The 20488-nt window shown below is 41.8% G+C and overlaps 1 protein-coding gene across 2 annotated transcripts in view; it reads right to left on the minus strand.

Moving 5' to 3' along the window:
• SRFBP1 (serum response factor binding protein 1) overlaps window positions 1-20488 on the minus strand; it is a 43547-nt gene that overhangs the window by 2211 nt on the left and 20848 nt on the right. For both annotated transcript variants that reach the window (XM_083404199.1, XM_083404198.1), the window contains exons 4-6: window positions 9600-9671; window positions 3420-3501; window positions 466-1198 (exon numbers count right to left, since the gene is read on the minus strand). In XM_083404199.1, coding sequence (XP_083260325.1) covers window positions 466-1198; window positions 3420-3501; window positions 9600-9671 — 887 coding nt within the window. The remainder of the gene's footprint in view (window positions 1-465; window positions 1199-3419; window positions 3502-9599; window positions 9672-20488) is intronic.

The raw sequence follows: 20488 nt of genomic DNA on the forward strand, positions 1-20488 counted from the left end.
CATTAGGTCCAGTCGTGGCCGACTCTGGGGTTGCAGCGCTCATCTCACTTTATTGGCCGAGGAAGCCGACGTTTGTCCGCAGACTAAGTTGCTTCCGGCAGAGCAGTGCGCAGAAATGCCGTTTACCTTACTGCCAGTGGTACCTATTTATCTACTTGCACTTTGACGTGCTTTCGAACTGCTAGGTTGGCAGGAGCAGGGACCGAGCAACGGGAGCTCACCCCGTCACGGGGATCCGAACCGCCGACCTTCTGACCGGCAAGTCCTAGACTCTGTGGTTTAACCCACAGCGCCACCCGCGTCCCATGGCAGCTCCTCTAGGGAAAGTCTAATGTAAAAATTGACTCAACAGAGGAGGCTAGTCAGAAAATATGCAAAGACTTCTCACAGTGTGTAAGCCACTTGAAGGGTGAAAACATCTGTCCAAAAATTTTGCAAACTAGATTGAGGGTTTTGATGGCTTACCTTTTCACTGATTTGGACTTATTTGTTTCTGACAGTGAAGAGTAAAACATGGATTCTAGCTTCATTGTTTTTGAGCTTTGATTTTGGCTTTTTGCATCTGTGTCCTGGGCTGTGTCAGACTGCGGGCCCTTTTTGAGCTGGATGCATTTGCCTTTCTGGTCTGTAGGTAATGAAATATCAGCTGCTCCCTTCTTTTTCTTCGTTCTCTTTACTTTGCCAATGAAGAAGTCATCATCGCTATCATTTTCATCAGAGCCAGAAGACTGATTATAGAATCTTTCTTCAGTGCTGTCATCAAAGTATTCCTTCTCCATTCCAGCTTCCTCACTTGTCACTCTATCAGGTGAATCAACTTCTGTTCTACTCAGGAGGTCATCCAAACATTTTGTAACTTCGGAATATACCGACTTTTCTGCTTGAGCCTGAGCAGCTAATTTATGATGCTCTGCAGCCTGCACTGTAACATCATCCAACAGGCGTATTTCCTCACTGTCTGCCATTTTCAGCTTCTCTCTCACACAAATTTGTTCTTTTCCCATGTCAGAGCCTGGCTTCTCTTTCACCTTTATTTTGTCTTGGTTTCCAGCTTGTTTAATTGTTTTCTTATGTAGACTGCTACTGGAATGCTGGGTTAGCTCAGATTGTTTGGTAAGTTGTTCTTCCGATTTATGCTCTTCTGAAGAAATGGGTCCTGCTGGCTTCTGTCTCGCATCTTTGAAGGCTTTTACAGCAGCTAAAAAAAGCAAGATTTTTTTTAAAAAATGATGCAGCATAAATGGTAAAAACACAGAAATGATAAAAGGGGTTCTAAAGCAAACTCATTTCGTTGTGGTGGGTGGTGGAGTGGGGCCACATAGTGTAGTGGTGGAATAAAATATATTTTTCTCTGTGGCACCTCATGTGAAGAGGGTCTCTGGTAGTAGGAAGAGAATAATAATAATTTATTATTTATACCCCGTCCATCTGGCTGGGTTTCCCTAGCTACTCTGGGCGGCTCCCAACAAAATGTTAAAAACACAATGCAGCATTAAACATTAAAAACTTCCCTAAACAGGGCTGCCTTCAGATGCCTTCTAAAAGTCAGATAGTTGTTTATTTCCTTGACATCTGATGGGAGGGTGTTCCACAGGGCGGGCGCCACTACTGAGAAGGCCCTCTGCCTGGTTCCCTGTAACCTCACTTCTTGCAGTGAGGGAACCGCCAGAAGGCCCTCGGAGCTGGACCTCAGTGCCCAGGCTGAACGATGGGGGTAGAGAATACATGGCCCAGACAGGGTCTGTGTTAGGGAAGGCAGTTTTCTAGAGGAATAGGTTTACATCAAGTATAAGGCATCCGGCCAACACCTTTGGCAAGTGTGCCCAAAGTCATACCTATTACTAAGCCTGGATCTAGACACATCGAAGAAGTGTTTAAAGCATTGTAAATTTAAACAGGGAAAGCAGGCAGAGAAAAACGGGGCTCCACATCGCCATCTGGTGGCACAATGTTATATGGCACATCCAACACATATAAATCACTTTTTCTTTACCTGTCTAGCTGAGTCCTATGTCTGCTATAGGACATAGGAAGCCTTCTCACCCACACAATTTGGATTCTACATCCAGTTCACTGAACCATGCACCAAGAGGCACTGGAAAGGTAGTCAGGAGTATAGGACTGCAGGAGTGTTTGGACTTTTTACTCAATGGCTCCCGGTGACAATTATGCCATGGGATGGCCCCAAGCCTCTCATTAAATTCAATGGGACTTTCTCATGGGTAAGTGTGCGTAGAATTGAAAGCTAGTAACTCTTTATCGGGTGGTGCTGTGGTTAAACCACAGAGCCTAGGGCTTGCCAACCAGAAGGTCGCCGGTTCGAATCCCCGCAACGGTCCCTGCTCCTGCCAACCTAGCAGTTTGAAAGCATGTCAAGTGCAAGTAGATAAATAGGTACTGCTCCGGTGGGAAGGTGAACGGCGTTTCCATGCGTTGCTCTGGTTTGCCAGAAGCAGCTTAGTCATGCTGGCCACATGACCCGGAAGCTGTACGCCAGCTCCCTTGGTCAATAAAGCGAGATGAGCACCGCAACCCCAGAGTCAGCCACGACTGGACCTAATGGTTGGGGTCCCTTTACCTTTTTTACCTCTTTATCTAATTAGAAAGTCATTAGAAGGCACTTAAGCATATTCTTACAGCTACTGGAGAAAGACAACTGAAAAATATAAAGGAAGTTAAAGATGGCCCCAGTGATGCAAGGCTATAAAACTCCAAGTCTCTCCAAGTAATAGAGTAAAGACAGAGGTGGGGGAATTAGAGACTTTTCCAGGGCTCACAGAAAAACACACAACAAGATGAAAAGACAAATTACCAAGAAACATTGGCTCCAAAAGTAGACACACTTACTTAGTCACAGGCCCTACTGAGAATAGTGAAATTACTTTCAATCACACACAGACTTAAGCAGTTCATCAAGGTCTCATTCTTAAAGCCTTTAAATAAAAACTGAACTGCACATGTCTTGCTTTAACAGTATGTATGCATTGTTCTACCAGAACCTCCTGAATCATTGTTTAATTTCACTAGTTTAGCAACTATGGAAATAGCACGAGTGGTAATTATGAGTCAGCGTAACCCCTCAACTTGTTGGTATGAGTAACAATACATACGTGCAATAGTGCACATGGTTGTAGAATAGCTCTGAAAATCTTAAGACACACCCAGAAACATTTGGCTTATGAGTGTGCTAGGCATCTGTAGATGTACTGCTTTTGAGATCTCTCTCTCCCATTATTTCAGGTACACAGAATACAATACATTTAGCTTACTCGACTATTGCAAATACTCAGTTTGAGAAGGTCATCAATGCCTAGACACACTGCAGCTTAAGACAATGATATTACTATTGCTATTATTATTATTATTAAAGCTGTACATGCGCCAGTGTACGAAGATTAGCTGGGCAAATTTTGGCTTACCTTTAATATTGGCAATTTTTGTCTTCAGTAGTGGGTGTGTTATCAATCTAGCAACGGCTCTTTCTTTTACTGTAGAATTAGGCTGTATTAGAAAAATGGTGAAACATCTTGTTGAGTGACAAAACAAAAAGGAGAAAAAGAAAATCAACCCTATCAAGATTAAATCTGCATATGCTGTAATAAGGGGCTTGAAAGGTTACCAATGGCAGTGGTATTACACCAAACTACACCCTAGTCGGCATTTCTGAAGATCAAATACTATTATCTTCAGAGACTTAGGAACAGCTAGAATCTGTATTTCTAAAAATGAATCTAACTAATTTTTGCCAAGCTGCAGAATTAGGAAACACTTTCTTGTGACCAAAGAGTAGTCATAGCTTCTGTGTGAGTACCGAATACCTTTAGTTCATGCACGAATGGAAAACACTAAAATCTTTCATTTTACAACAAATTCAATTTCCTCCCATTTATAGTTACAGTTGAGAAGGAAAGGGGCGCTAAACATACAATTTGACGTCCACATTTTTATAGCTTACTAGCATTTTTCTGCACATAAAACCCTGGCAAAAAATGGTAGCAGTCGTATTTTCCCATAAGAATGCCCATGACACTATGCCAAAAAATTTGGCCCAAGTCTTTCAAAGCATCCAAGGTATGCAGATTATAGTACATATATACTGCAATCCTAAATCCTATGGAACTCAGTAAGATGTGCTTCTGATGAGCAGATACAGGACTGCATGGATGGATGAATCAAATTAAAACCTGATGCTCTGTATGTTTGCTGAGAAATACATTCCACCAAGTTGACTGGGGCTTATTCCAAAGTCAGTACAGTAGAACCTCTACTTACGACCGCCTCTACTTCGGCCCGATCCAAGTTGCGACTGCAGCAAACCTGGAAGTAAATACCGGGTTTGCTGCGATTTGCGCCTGTGTAAAAGCGCACTGCTGCCAAATGCGCCTGCGCCCAACGGCGCTTCTACCAGCGAACTGGATCGACTTACGGATGGACCTCCGGAACTGATTACGTCCATAAGTAGAGGTTCCACTGTATGTAAAGGCTGCATTACTTTTTCACTTCTCAATCTTAGCTTAAAAGTTCCCTCCGATGCTGTAGCATTAAAAATGTAAAATAAAACAAAAAGTCAACTGCATAGTGGATAACAATTATCCTAGGCTAGCTTATTCATAGATGTTAAAATGCCAAACAAAACAAAAATATTTTAAAGTCTTTCCCACAGTGACTGTAGCCACTGATCTCATCCAGATCTCTGCTGCCCATATTCCTTGTATGAAGTGCATGCCTTGCACCAGTAGGAGACTCAACAATGAGGCAGGATTTTGGACTAGTGTATGAGACAAAATTCGTAAGACGTTGATTTAGGAACTGAACTCACTTCCTCTGTAGTTAGGAGCGCAGGGGACCCTTCATTTCTCAGGATTCTCAGGGTCTCAGAATTGCATTGCCATTGCAAAGCTCCATTAAACAGCTTATTTGTAGCAGCTGTTCTGTATGGTGGCCACAGAAAACCCCATTAAATGGATTGTTCTCACTGAAATTTTCCCCAGGCTCCTGCTGGTGAAGAAATAATCTATGCGATGGGGAAAGCCATTTGGCAGGCTATAGTACACATGGAAACTATCCATTATGCTTTTGCACAGTGTTTAGAGGTAGACCAACAGGAAAAATACACTGTCGGGCACTAGGACTGGGTATTAACTCTTGAAACCTTTTTTGAGCTAGTTCATTTCCATTCAAAAGCCAAAATCACCGGGCAGACAGTGTACCTTTGGCACCGAGGAGACGTTAAGCTAGACAACAAATTCTTAAGGCTGTGAAAATATTTAAGAACATAGTTCAAACGTACAAATCTTTTGAAGACCACAAGGCTGAATCATCTGCATTACAGGAACAGAGTTAGTCACAGGGAGACAAATCTTACACCCTCATGAAACATTCCCACATCGCCAATGTTCTTAAGAGTAACCACAACCATTTGTGTTTGAAGTTAGGATCTGTTTGCCATGGAAATTTATCAGGAAACAGTGGTTTTTAAACACCCACAGTCAATTCCATTTCAGACAGAATCAGGGGACTGTTCAGGCTCTAGAAAGGTTATTCCTAGGGTATCTTATCTTGTGCCTTATGAAGAAACATTAAACTTGCTTCTTACTGCATTCGTGTCCAGGGAACTCCGAGCAGCCTTATAACCTACTAGAAAAGCCCTACTGAGCAGAGTGATCTGACAAGGTGGGTTTGAATTCACAAAAGTTAATGCCATAAGGGCCTTTAAGGGGCTACAACAGTCTGGGGTTTAATTGTTTTTTTCCAGCAAGAGACTAACAGGGCTACCCCACTGCAGTAATGTGGGATATCTTAGTATAAGGTCTGGCCCTGAAGATGTGCAGATCACAAAAGCAATGACACCTGCTCACCACATGTATCTTTTGACTTTAGGATGAGATGCATATTGACAGAATCCCAAGCACTCACTTCCTACAAAGTACACATTAAGTATAAGATGTCACCAGCAAATACCAAGACTTATTTAGCTAAAAATGACAGCAGAGATTTCACAGAAGTTTGTTTCTTCTTGGCTTAAGGACTGCACACAGAATTTTTAAATAAAGCAAAGAATGTTAAAAATCCAAGTAAGTAATTATGTGTTCTGTTATTAATGTCGTAACAAATGCCAGCATCTTCTATCAAACAACATAAATGTATAATTAGCATGAAGGAAACGTAACATTTTCAAAGTGAATGGCCTTGAGCCAGCAGAGAAACATCATGATTTGGATTCCAAAACTTCTGAATCAATAAATTTCGGGTGGCTGTAATGCATACTGCATAAAAGCAACGGGCTTTCTCATGCATTCATTGCCTAAGTATTTTTTTAAAAAAAAATTAATTTATTTTTGAAGTGTATACATGGCTCACAAAGAACACAGTAACAGTATTACCAATAAAATACTATTCAATCATTAGCCATAAAAACTTGCCAAAGTTATACTGAGTCCCAAATAACTGACAATCTATTGGCGCATATATCTTGGGGGAAATACCTGTTTTCACCCATTAAAAAAAAATACAAAAAAAGTGATGGTCGAGGCAGACTGTTCCACATCTGGACCAAGAAAACTCTTGCCTTTACACTTTTGATGATGGAGAAATGGTCTCCTTGTAAGATCACCACAATGGAGGGTGGGAGAACTAGGTCTGGTCTGTGGGCTGGAGTCTTCTCTCCTCTCTACTAGGTGCCCTGTCTGACAGGTGGGCGAAACCATCCACCTGTCAGTCACCTGATATCACAATAACATCAGATTGTTAGGATATTTCCGTTCCACCTTAAAAGGGAACAGGCTTTGTGAGTCACAGAGTCTGCGTATTTCCTGTTCACAGGAAGTTTATGTGTTGTACATTGCTTTCGTTTTCTCTCTCTGTGCCTGAGACATCAACGCAGGCAGTCATGTTTTCTTTGCTCTGACCAACACTGAATAAACTTGTAAATAATGCTCTCCTGCGTGCATCTTTCGCTGTGTGAATTCTGCTGATAGAGCGTGCATCAGCTCTGGAATGTGGCAAGCTATTTCTGGAGCTCGTGTCGCTAATTGCTGATACTGCGTGTCTACAGGAGATCGATGGACGTCCGGAGGCACCTTGGGGGCCATGATGGACTTTGTCTCCCTGGCAGTATCCCAACACAGATGACCGTTTCCCTTTGTCTGTGTGGTCTCAAATCAAACCACACGGCTGAAGAACAGTACTTTGCAGGCACTGCCGATAAGCTGATTGTCGGTGTTTTGCAACTTCTAAAGCCCAGTGCACAGCTGAGTGTTGTGCAGTGTAGCTTGCAGATGCTGTCAAGCCCGATTTCCTGCTCTGTACCTTATTTCATATATCTATGACGTCAAGTATAGTATAGGTGGGTGTGACTTAGCTGAAACGGCCTCACCGACCCAAACAGAGAAGCCTGGCCCGCTTAATAAGGCCTGTGAGCCACAGGTTCCCCATTACTGAGGGGCACATGAGAGAAACTCTCCCTTCATGTACTTCTCTAAAGCAGACTCCCCACCCCACAAATATTTGATCCACTAGCACAATGGGGTTCCCCCTCTCCCCCAGGACATGACCCAAACCATCCCGAAATCTGCTCCGAGGGCTTGAGGGAACTCCCAGAACAGATTTAGAGGGCTCAAGGGGGAGGAGAGTGGAGAACATTGTGGCCAACTTTGTTCTAAGTTGACCACAATCTGCTGTTCCACTTGTTGTAGTTTAGTCGTGTCCGACTCTTCGTGACCCCATGGACCAGGGCACGCCAGGCACTTCTGTCTTCCACTGTCTCCCGCAGTTTGGTCAGACTCATGTTTGTAGCTTCGAGAACACTGTCCAACCATCTCGTCCTCCTGTTCCACTTAAACATACTCAATCCTACGTTCTAATTCTTCATCTTCCCCAAGCGTTGAAAATAATTTCTGCTTCCTTTTAATGTATGTATACTAGTTAAAACGTGGTGGCCAAAACGAAATGCACTGAGAAGCACCAAAAGGAGAAATGCCATTTCTTCCTGTACCTTGTATTGATAAATTGGTTTTTCCTTTTAAAACATCAACCAACGACAACAAAAAGAGATCACAACAAACCCTAAACTACCATATTGGTGAATTGTATGTATGTTGTGGTTTTGCTAGAAACAGAAATTCCGCCAAAGAAACTCACATTACATGCTTAAATTATATTACACAGAGTAAGTAAATCTGCCTACATCGGCTCATTCTGCTTTGGCAAAGTTTGAAAGGAAAGCTAAGGCATTGGTAGAAATCTGAGAACTCTCCCCTTTCAAAGACAGCTGTAAGCTGGACACCGGCAGGCACAAGAAGTTTGCCTCTTTCTAACTATATCCATTAACTAACAAGATGGATCTCAATAATAAATAAATTGCTCCATCCTGCGATAAGATATCCTTGCTATTAAGTTATCCATTGACCATAGGAAAAATACGATAGTTAAAACAGATGCTGACCATTTCAAGCAATGACAAACCTACAACACAAAGGTTTTCATTGCAAATGATGAACTTGCAGCCGAATCCCTTTTTCCCATGGAAAAAACAATCCCAGAAAAAATAAATGAGCAAGGTCCAATGTCACATCAGCTAACATGATGGGACTTCTTCTCCAAAGGAACAAATGGGATTTCCCCCAAGCCTCTGCAGCAGATTTTGGGGACATATGAAGGGCTTCAGGGAGAAGAGAGAACCCCAATTCTTTGAACAGAAGTCCATTGTGCAAAGTGTCTGACAGGGTTGAATGTCACCCAATGTAAAATCTGCAAAATGTATCTCAAAATACCAGCCAGAAACTGTTGCCCTCTTTCTTGGATAGACATCTGAACCTAAAACCTATGTAACCAACTGCACCAGAGACGAGATTTGAAATAAAATTTATTTTGGCATCCGTATAGAGATGCTAGTTTATAAATAAAATAGGACAATGCAGATCAGCTGTAAGGTGCTTACAAAAACATCTAAGAGTCCTATCCCCCAGCTCACCTCCCACCTCAAAAGCAAAAGCGCTGACAATCTAAATAGACACCTGTAAAGTATCTCCATGAGATATGGAGTTTTTTTTCTTCTAAACTTGCAGTGCACGGAAAAAAACAAAGGACAGACATTTGCAATTGAGAGCAGAAATCTCTTCAAGGCATCCATCATGACCAAAGCAGGCATCTGCACATACCTTTGTTGTTGAAAAGTCAGAACGTTAGAAAAGTGTTCTGAAGGATCTACAATGACATACGCCATCAGCACCAACGTGACATGAAACCCTGTGACAAACCTTTGGGATGGCTGTACAGTGGTACCTTATGCTACATACTGTCCCCCTTACGAAAGCTTTGGGTTATGCGCTCCACTAACCTGGAAGTAGATGCCCCTTGTTGCAAACTTTGCCCTGGGATGCAAGCAGAAGTTGCGCTCCGGAGGCGCAGCAGCAGCGGGAGGCGCCAGCGAAAGCGCGCCTCGTGTTACGAGCGGTTTCCGGTTACGAACGGACCTCCAGAATGGATTAAGTATGTAACACGAGGTACCACTGTAAATATATTTGCTCAGGTCGAAAATGGTTTCCTTCCCGCAAGCACGTTTACATGATGACTTAACACAAATGTACAAAGAATCCTACCTTTTTGCAAACAATCTCAAAATTAATTTCTCTTTCGAGTGCTGATTTGGTAACGTTGTCAAGCTTTATCTCCTGTGGGGGGGAAAAGAGAGAGAGAAAGAGTTAGCTAGAGGCTTCCATTTCTCCTTTTTGGCAAAACAGGATTAAAATCTAATTTAGATTAAAATCTAACTGGAAATGCAGCTCATCCCTCTTGAAAAATAAGAGATATCTATGTTAATGGTGTTCAATGTTAATGGCCGACAATAACATCTCTCCGACCCACACGAGGTAATTAAGAGGCTGTGATGGGAGTAAGCAGCCTCCCTGCCCCCCCAAGTGAGTGGGGGGGGGGACTGCCCTTGCCTGCTGTGCCCTATACCACCCCCGAACTCGAGGGGGTGGGGGCACTAGGCAGAAAGCCTTTGTGCGGACTTCGGCTCTCCTGGACGCTGTCTCTGATTCACGCCTCTAGCTGCAGCAACTTCAAAAGAAACAATTAGGTGGAAGCAAATGCACATATTTCAAGGAAGAAGGGGGAGTAAAGACTGCTCATTGAAGAGATCTCTGAGAAAGAAGACGGGTCGGATAAACAGGAATATATCATGAGAAGACACACCAAGGCTCGGTATGTCGGCAACGGGACTGGATGGGGGGGGGACTTTCCTTTCTCTTCTTTATGTGATTAACCAAGAATCTCCTCCCCCCCAAGTCAGAAATGCCGCTTAAATGACCTAAGCTGATGATTTAAGACTGTGTGGAGATAATTTCTAACCAAAAGCATGTTTTAAGGAGATCGTGGACAGTTTAAGAGCTTTGGGATGACGCAGTAAAAAAACAGCGTCGCCATTTTGGCAAGTTCTGTCGAAAGACTTATGTCTGGGAGGAGGAATGGATCTGTTTTTATACTGCGGGCGAGCCTCCTCAGAGGACTAAAGAGCGACAGATTTGTGAAGATTAATGATGGAAAGAGTGCTTTTATTTATGGAAGGATGATATATGGAAACCATCTTGATATGGTGATCGGACAAACGGAAAAATTCACACAGGATTATAACTGGTGTTTACCTGCTTAAGGAGATTATCAAAAGAGATCACAAAGAAAAAAGAAAAATATATGAATAAGATGAGACGTGAGAACAGCAAGAAAGGACTGGATAGAAATATGAACATTATTTGGACAGATTTGTGGATATTAATGCAGCAGCAAGAAGATGATTGGAATCCCCTTCGGAACTTGAAATATGGGTACCCCCAACAAAAAATTTAAAATTCGGCTTGTAATTCGGAATTTATGTGATGTGATTTGATTTGATTGGTCGGTTAATAAAAATTATTTTTTAAAGAAACAACAAATATATAGACTCGTTGTAATTCCTATTATACCAAAAATCTGGAAGGCATTACTGATGTCTGTGGCCTCCTTTTTGTTTCTGCTTTGATATTTCATATCTGTTTTCTGTGATGGTTTTGTTTTATGCTCGATTTTGTATGTTAATAAAATAAAACAAATCCACCACATAAACACAAGTTGACCTCTAACATAGCCCTTCTAGGATAACACCAGCTGCATAGTGCAGTAAACAATTTCCCCAAATTTCAACCATTCAGCATTTACAGTTTTCCACCTCCTGTACAGTTTTCTTTCAGAGTACGTTGGCAACAATAGCCTTATTTTGTTGCAATTCTCCCTTTTTGTGGTGGAATGGCTATACTAGGTAGAGATACAATGTACAGTTATGAGGTAGAGTTACAATACAGAGTAACAGCAGCTGGTTTAACAGGTAGTATGCATGCTTATTTAGAAAATACAGTGGAACCTTGGTTCTTGAACGCCTTGGTGCTTGAACATTTTGGCTCCCACGTGCCAAAAACCCGGACGTAAGTGTTCCCGTTTCCGAATGTTTTTCGACAGCTGTCGGCTATTGTTTCCTTGGGCATCGGCGCCAATCAGAAGCAGCGCCTTGGTTTTCGAATGTTTCAGAAGTCAAATGGACTTCTGAAATAGATTACGTTCGAGAACCAAGGTACCACTGGATATGAAATTCAAAATTAGAATCTGCATTTGAATCTTCTATATTTAGAAAAAACAATCCACACAGCTTCCACTTCGGGTCACCCTGGAAATGTAAATGATTTCTAACCGACATAAGGCATTACATTCTTTAGTGATGTTCTGTACAATGCAGGGGTGCCAACCTGAATAAAATATTGGGGGGGGGGCAGGTAAGCCCCACCCTGCATAATTGATCACATAGAATCATAGAGTTGGAAGAGACCACAAGGGCCATCGAGTCCAACCCCCTGCCAAGCAGGAAACACCATCAGAGCACTCCTGACATATGGTTGTCAAGCCTCTGCTTAAAGACCCCCAAAGAAGGAGACTCCACCACACTCCTTGGCAGCAAATTCCACTGTCGAACAGCTCTTACTGCCAGGAGGTTCTTCCTAATGTTTAGGTGGAATCTTCTTTCTTGTAGTTTGGATCTATTGCTCCGTGTCCGCTTCTCTGGAGCAGCAGAAAACAACCTTTCTCCCTCCTCTATGTGACATCCTTTTATATATTTGAACATGGCTATCATATCACCCCTTAACCTCCTCTTCTCCAGGCTAAACATGCCCAGCTCCCTTAGCCATGATCCCGTGCACACACACCATTTGAATGGGAATGCCCATCAGCTTTGTGGGGGTCTGCCCCCCAAATATTTCATTGTGGGGGTCAAAGTCTCCACAGCCCGTGGGAGTTGGCTCCTATGGTACCCTGATGTACTTCTGTATCTTGGCAACTCCATATAAGATGCAATCCTGACAGTAAGAGCTATATTTCCTATATGTGACTACTGACTTGAATGGGAACCATGGGGCTGAAACCGTTCCTCTAGCCTGTCAAGAACTCTGTAGCATAGCTGGCCCCTGCCAAAAGTGAGGCTTGAAGTCCTTGCCAGTCAGCTGTAAGGTACTGAATTTAACCTGGCTAGGATGGTTGTACCGTGGAGTTCCCGGTGGAGAACTCAGTATCGCAGCTGCCCCTGTTGAAAACGCGGCTTGAGGTCTGCTGCCATTAGCTGATCGACACTGACTTCAACCCCTAGGGATTGGTTGTGTGCTCCTTGAATTCCAGCCACGAAGATTGTGATGTCGGGCGATGGGCAAGTGGGCATCCCTTCTGGGCATGGGGAAACCCACCAGCTAGAAAAGGTTCCGCCTTGCCTTATCCATTCTGCCACTACTTGCCTAAGCTGGTCATGCTCATTTTACAGAGAAGCTTGGAAACGTAACCAGAGAGATTGTGACTTGGTTCAGCCGGCTCTGTTGGAGTTGTGATTTTTAGGCCAGGTCCACTGCACAACTTTATCAGTTACACGCTATTTCTGTGCCATCACACAAGATCCACGCTCAATGCTTCTTTGTTAATTCAGTATTGGTCTTAAATATAAACTTGGAGATACAGTCGTACCTTAGAAGTCAAATGGAATCCATTCCGGAAGTTTGCAACGGACGTTTGGGTTCCAAAGAAAGTTTGCAAGCCAGAAGAATCACTTCCAGGTTTGCATCGTTCAGGACCCAAAACGTTTGACTCGCAAGTCGTTCGAGATTCAAGATACAACTGCAGTGGGTATCAAGTTCAAATTAGTCTTAACTGATGATTCTTCCTTTAGGTTAGGTGGAGGTGCTGTTGGAACTCCTTGTGGGTGAAGTTTATTGTAAAGCTAGTAAGTGGGGTGGGTGTGTTTTCCCTCCAAAGGCATGAGGATGTTTTTCCCCAGTTGGCATCAAAACTTCAAATGACATTCCCATCTGCAAAACCTGGTGTGAATTTGACCACAGTAGCTATCAGACGGCTGGAACTTTCATCACCTTGCTATGACCAAAAGGGGAAAAAATCCCCTTGCTATTTTAAATTTGCAATTCCAGATGTGATGTGTTACTTGCATTTCTTACCAACAACCAGGCAATAAACAACAAGTTTTAAAATAGAATACCGGAATGAAAGTCACAAACTGAATTAGCCTAAGCCATTCTCCATATTGTAGCTTATTGTGGAAGAATTAAGAAGATTTTAAATGATACTCCGTGAACTGCATGTTCAATCCACTGCTCAATCAATTACTTGAATTGCATGATTTTAAAAGGCTTCCAACACAAAATGGAAGCAATGACTTCAGCTTAAAGTTTAAACTGGAAACTATGATATGAGCATTTTAGACAGTGTAACTAGAGGAACGGTTTCAGCCCCATGGTTCCCATTCAAGTCAGTAGTCACATATAGGAAATATAATTAACCGTCTTTCCTCTAGGATGAAAACATTCGTTTGCAAGACCGTAATTTTGTGGTGATTTAAAAAGCAGTCGCTCTCCAAACTGCTCTTTGCAAGCTACTGCAGAAAGTATTTTGGTTATCGATGCTACAAAAACCAAGTTGGACAAAAGGAAAAAGCTGGGTCATAGCATCATTCAGTGGGGCAATCACAAAAACCAAAATTGCAATGTTTGAACATTCCATTTCCTTAGCAATTCTTCAGTTGTGTATGTCAGCATTCGCTTGGGATAGTATCCTCTAATTTTTCCTTGAAATGGGTTCCACATCACCTTCCCCAAAGTCAAAATCAAATTTCAATTATAAGCAATATCAGGATTAAAGCAAGAATAAGCTTTCCTACTTTTGATATGTGGGCATGTACTTAGGTAGTAACTATCACCATAAGCAGTTTTCTCTTTAATTTTCAAATAAAAGTTTTCCTTGGATCCTGAACGCCTTGGTACTCAGACATTTTGGCCCCCAAATGCTGCAAACCCGGAAGTGAGTGCTCTGGTTTGCGAACGTTCTTTGGAACCTGAATGTCCAACAGGACTTCCACGGCTTCCGATTGGCTGCAGGTAAAGCAAATCTATACTCATCATGACCTAGAACTTGAACAGTCCACTAAAACCCTTTCTGGCAGAAAATGGTATTACAGTTGGAAGTCCTAAAATTTAAATGTTATGGTATTTCACTGACATAGGTATAACTGTAATTTAGCTAGCCACTGCTCTTACAAGTACATTCAATGAAATATTCATGCCACTTTGTAAAAGTAAAGTAGAAAAAAATCCTTCGCTTGAAAAGCCAGCTGTAAATTCACAGGAAGTACATAGTTCTGTCTCCTTTTTCGCTTTATAAATTCTTCAGGAAAACTCTAAACTCCATTTGTTAGCAAATTTAGAATTGAAGTTCAAGAAGCACACACACACACACAAAATAAATGAAGCCATTTTCTTGCAATCATATTTGCCAACATGGCACAGGCATTGAAAAACAACTGCAATAACTTTTAAAATGTTTGAGATTCAAGCAGAGAGAAGAGAAAAGCAGCAAAAGCAGTCGGAACACAGAGCAGATTTTTAAAATTCCATTTTGGTCACAAGGCAAGCCATTAAGCTGTTTTGGATTGTATTGGCTGTCATTACCCAATAATTAAGAAAAACAAACATTATTTATGACCCTGCTCCCTGAACTGACTTCAGAAGAGACAATGCGGCTCATAAAAATTTCATCTTGAAGCCATTTGTTCTTCTCTTGTGTGATATTAATACTCTTCCTTGCACAACGCAAAAGTTCAAGCTGCCATAGCCATTCTAATCTGCTTATAATTTGCCATCCTGCTACAGCAGCTCACATATAGAAAAAAGGCAACTTGTGGCAACTTCACACACAGAAGGAAGCGCCTTCATGCCAGGAACGTAAGCATCTTGCTGGGAGGAGAGAAGCACGCAAATATACCCCCCAAGCTTGCAACTCATTCCAGAAACATTTTTTTAAAATGCAACTCTCTTCCATATCTTTCTTTGTCTTGCATGTATCACATTATAGGCACAAAAAGTGAACATGCATACATGTACAACTGCAGCCATTCTAAAGCAGGCAAGGGAGTTGCAAGGAAACTATACAGCTTGGCTCCCCAACAAATTTGGCTCCCCAACGCGCAAACCCAGAAGTGAGTGTTCTGGTATGTGAACATTTTTCGAAAGCCGAATGTCCAATATGGCTTCCGATTGAGTGAAGGAAGCCATGCCTTGGTTTTTGAAACCATTTCGGGAGTCAAACGGGCTCCCGGAACAGATTAAGTTCGAGAACCAAGGTACCACTGTATTGTGAAAGCAAGGCAGTACTTTGTTTTCTGAATACGTACAATGCCTTTTTAAAAAAATTAACAGGCTGCTGGTGGGGGAAGGCAGTCCTGGAGGCAGTAAATCGATGGGAGTGGAGACAACGAACAGAACAAGGAGAGAGTGATCACACCTTGATTAAATGCCAATGGTGGCCTTGCCTCTTTGGGTATTTTTCTTCAGGTACTATCCCCAAACAGTCATCGTATTATTCTTAAGTGTTTGTACCTGACATCCTCGAACAGCACTCTGACTGATAGCATTTCAACATAACTTACTACACCTGTCTGGCAGCTGATCCCTAAAGACTTGATTCTCTTATGGAAGAACAAACGACTTGAGGATGAAAGAGTATGCGAAAAGATATATCCAGTTTTGTTAAATGATGCGTGGTGCTTATTTCAGAAATTAATGATAGCGAACTGACTCAGCTCCTGCCAACCTAGCAGTTCGAAAGCACGCCAGAAAGTACAAGTAGATAAGTAGGTATCACTCTGGTGGGAAGGTAAACGGCGTTTCCGTGTGCTGCTCTGGTTTTGGTGTTCTGTTGCGCCAGAAGCGGCTTAGGCATGCTGGCCACATGACCCGGAAATACTGTCTGTGGAGCGGACAAACGTTGGCTCCCTTGGCCCTGAAAGTGAGATGAGCGCCGCAACCCCAGAGTCGTTCGTGACTAAACTTAACTGTCAGGGTCCTTTACCTTTACCCTGCTGTTCAGAGCTGGCCATAACAGCTCAGTCCCATTTCCTTCCTGTTGAAGGATTTCCCCACTTCCTCTGTGGCGAAAGTAAAACTATTATCCAAGGTGTAGCTAATGAACAGGGCAACTTGATCAACGCGCTGTCATTTGCCACCACACTTTGAAGAAATACACTCAAACAATTCCAAAGAACTATTGCTGATACACAAACAAATATACAAATTTATCTAGAAAACTGTTTATATCTATAAGGTCCATACAGTGGTACCTTGGTTCTCAAACTTAATCCGTTCCGGAAGTCCGTTCCAAAACCAAAGCAAGTTTTTCCATAGAAAGTAATGCAAAATGGATTAAGCCATTCCAGACTTTTAGAAACAACCCCTAAAACAGCAATTTAACATGAATTTTACTATCTAACAAGACCACTGATGCATAAAATGGAAGCAATGAACAATGTACTGCAGCCACACAATCAATCAGTAGCTGAACTGGGTTCCACACAGTCAAAAAAAAGCAGCAAAAACAAAAATGCAAAATAAATATCAAAACCAGATAGACCTCAGCATAACACTCAAAATGGAAGTGTGGCACTCCAAACCGACAGATGTGTCACTCAAAACGGAAGAATAATCAAAACAGAGCACGTTCAGCTTCTGGAAAAAAGTTCATAAACTGGAACACTTACTTCCGGGTTTGCAGTGTTTGGGTTCCAAGTTGTTTGAGTATCAAGGTGTTTGAGAACCAAGGTACCACTGTATTTGCAGACAAATTCATACCTAACTTTGAACCATAGGAGGGAGATTATTCTTGAAATTTCTTTAGCTTTAATGGTCAGCTGTGTTGATACTGATGTGCGCCTTAACTGCTGTTAAGGCAGGAAGAGGAAATTTGTTCCTTGCCAGGACCATGGAATCTTAGGGCAAGTTCCCAATTTCTTAATTAGGGTTTGCGGATCACAGGCAACATTCAACTAATCCACACTAACAGCAGATCCATGGAAATCAATGAACTTAAGTAACATAAGTCCACTGATTTCAATGGGTCTACCGTGAGTAGGGATTAGCTGGGCATCACCTCAGCTCTGTTACACTGGCCCAGAATGCTCATTTCAGAACAGTGACATGGGTTTACATAAAAACTTGTAACATGTCATGTGATACAAATATTTTGTGAAATAGGATAAATTGAATCAATGAAGGCCAAATAATAGTATTATTGTAATCCACCCTCTTTTTCTACAAATACATCTTATATGTCCAGTTTGGACATCCATAAAATAAATCACGTACAGAGGAAGAACTAGCAAGGTTCATAGCGTTCTTTGTCTCTTTCCTGTATTTTAAAATAAATGTTTTATACAGTTCTGGCAAAATGAAGCCTGAAGAATCTAAAAACAGTTTTCTGTTCCAATAGCTTCAAGAACTCCTGCAAACAATTAACCCAGTTTTTTCATCCACGTAGCTAGAATTTTTATCCAATGTTGTTTGCCTGCAAAGAGGATATTTCTAGCTTTTGAGTTTGGAATGTTTGGGATTTCTGAATCATCTGATTACTACATATGCCTATTAGTCCTCTTTTAATAAATATAAAGTGCAAATATCAAGGGGGAAAGCCCCTTGGACCAGACCACACTGATGTCATAAGAACAAACCTGCCATAGAGAAAAACTTTAATCTTTTTAACAGTTAGTGACAGGACTTCTCTAGTTCCATCAAATACATACCATCCTCTGGCTGGTATTCATTTTTCAAGCGCAAGTGCCTAAATCTTATCGGGTACCATACACAGTGACTACTGAACAATTCTTCATATGTAACTGTTAGCACTTAGCAGAATGTTTTAACCCCAAAAAGTATTTTACATTAAAATAAAAAAACAGGTAAACTCACAGCCCAACATGACATGAGATTAAGAGTGCTCGACACACAACAGTCTGTATTTCAAATTTTATATAATGCAAGTTACGTTGCAAAATAGAAATGTTTTTTCCCCCAAGCTGAAGCTGTTTTTGCCCCTGAATCCATTTCGAAATCTGTTTCGCAAAGAAACTTCATGTTTACATATGAAAGAGGTACAAACATAATGAACTTCACCTAGAGAAAAGCTTGACCAGGCATAGGCAAACTCGGGCCCTCCAGATGTTTGGGACTACAATTCCCATCATCCCTAGCTAACAGGACCAGTGGGCGGGATGATGGGAACTGTAGTCCCAAACATCTGGAGGGCCAGAGTTTGCCTATGCCTGAGCTTGACAGTAGGAATTACAGAATCTTTCAGGCAGAGTTCATTGTAAAATGTGAGAGCCTCTGCTTGAATGTTTGCAAGCAGGATCAAAGCAAACAATGCCTTCAGTCCCGTAAACTGCCCCCAAACTCTGAAATGCACTATAGGCACAAGAAGACGAAAGCAGAACTGGATGCTTCACAGGCCATGGCAAAGAGTGTTTTCCTGCCAGGGATGATACTGGATTCCAAGTCCAAGAATACTGGTAGGAAACAGAAACTTTACACAGAATTTCCACAAACAAAGAAGCCTTTTTGGGCACTTTGGGTCTGGTAGTCTCAGACTCATCAACAGCAGGAGAAGAAGACAACTGGAGGAGCCCAAGGCACACTCACTGCCTCAGCCACTTCCCCTCCTTTTGCCAAGGAAGGTTTCCAGGCCCTGGAGCAGGGAAAGCAAGTTGACAATCTTGGCAGGGGCAAAATTGTGTGTGTCCTCTAAGCTTTCTGCACATGCTCCAAATGCAAGCTTGCAATGGTTCATTTTAGGAGTGCTTCGAAGTTTCAAAGGCTTGACCCCTTTCAGGGACAGCAACATGCCCAAATTCCTATACAGGGAGTTTTCTAGTGAACTTGAAGGGAATCAGGATAGTATATTAATGGCACAAGTAAACAGTATTTCTGATTTCTGCAGGAAACTGGATACCTGAAACACACCATCAAGTTTCTGTAATGCAAGTCCGTTTGCTTGTCCAAAAACATAGCTGTGGCCTGCAATTCCACAGATACCAAAAGCCTTCATTTTTGATAGAATGAAGAAAGGGCAAGATAGCTAAAAGACAAAGGGTTGGATCCAGAGTGGCTATTCCTTCAATGGAAGAGTTCATTCATAGAAGGCATTGGGTTCTGGTTCTGTCCAGAGGAATGGAAGAGGATTTCCACTGACTTCTCCTTTTGCCTTGCTGTCTCTAGAGCTCCTGCAGGTCTCCAATCCTATGGAACAGTTTTCAGGAGGTGTAGGGGTTGTCAGAGAAAAGGACAAATAAACTAAAATCACTTCTTCCTTCCAGTGCCAGTAAAACTCTGCTAAGCAAAATTCTGGATCCAACCCAGTTCTGCTATTATTTTGTTTTTTGTCTGTAGCCTGTCTTAGAGAGACTTAAAATAACATATCCTTATTTCCCCTCTTTTAAAGTTATCTTCTTCGGTGATCACAAAGACCAGAGCATTTTCCATGTGCTTTGAAAACTGCTGTATACATTTTAAGGCAATTCTATAGGCACCAAAGTGGAAGCTGTTTAATCTACTTTTCATTAATAATGAGTTCTTAAATACTTCCAAGAACCAGCATATTGTGTAAAATTACTATAGCTCACCTGTTTAGAAAAGTAAACTATGCATTCATTAGCAGGGCAAAACAGCATTCCTGCAGCTTAATCTTATGGCTAATTTGAAAGACCACTTTGACGTTTAAAATTATAAATATTGTACGAAGAAAAGAGACTGTAATTAAGCTATTCATTGCTACAGAAAAGACCTGTTATTCAAAAGCCTGCCAGACATTTACTGGCTCAGCATGTCAGTGTAAGAGAAGTAAAAGAGCCTTGCAAATGCTAATGAATACCCTGGCTTCAGAAGAGAAAAAATACTTTGGTTTCAATCCATTTTGTCAGTTACTGCTTTGCACATTAGAGCAGTGACAGCATTGCAGAAAAATGTAAGGAGTTGGCAAGTGGGAAGGAGTTGGCAAGTGGTGATGTCAACCACCAAAATGTCCATCGCATTTCTGAGCAGCAGAGGCACTTAACAGTCATCATTCAGTTCAGGAATTAAAAATTGAG

The sequence above is a fragment of the Podarcis tiliguerta genome, assembly GCF_965153285.1.
Source record: "Podarcis tiliguerta genome assembly, chromosome: 11".
NCBI classification, from domain to species: Eukaryota; Metazoa; Chordata; class Lepidosauria; order Squamata; family Lacertidae; genus Podarcis; species Podarcis tiliguerta.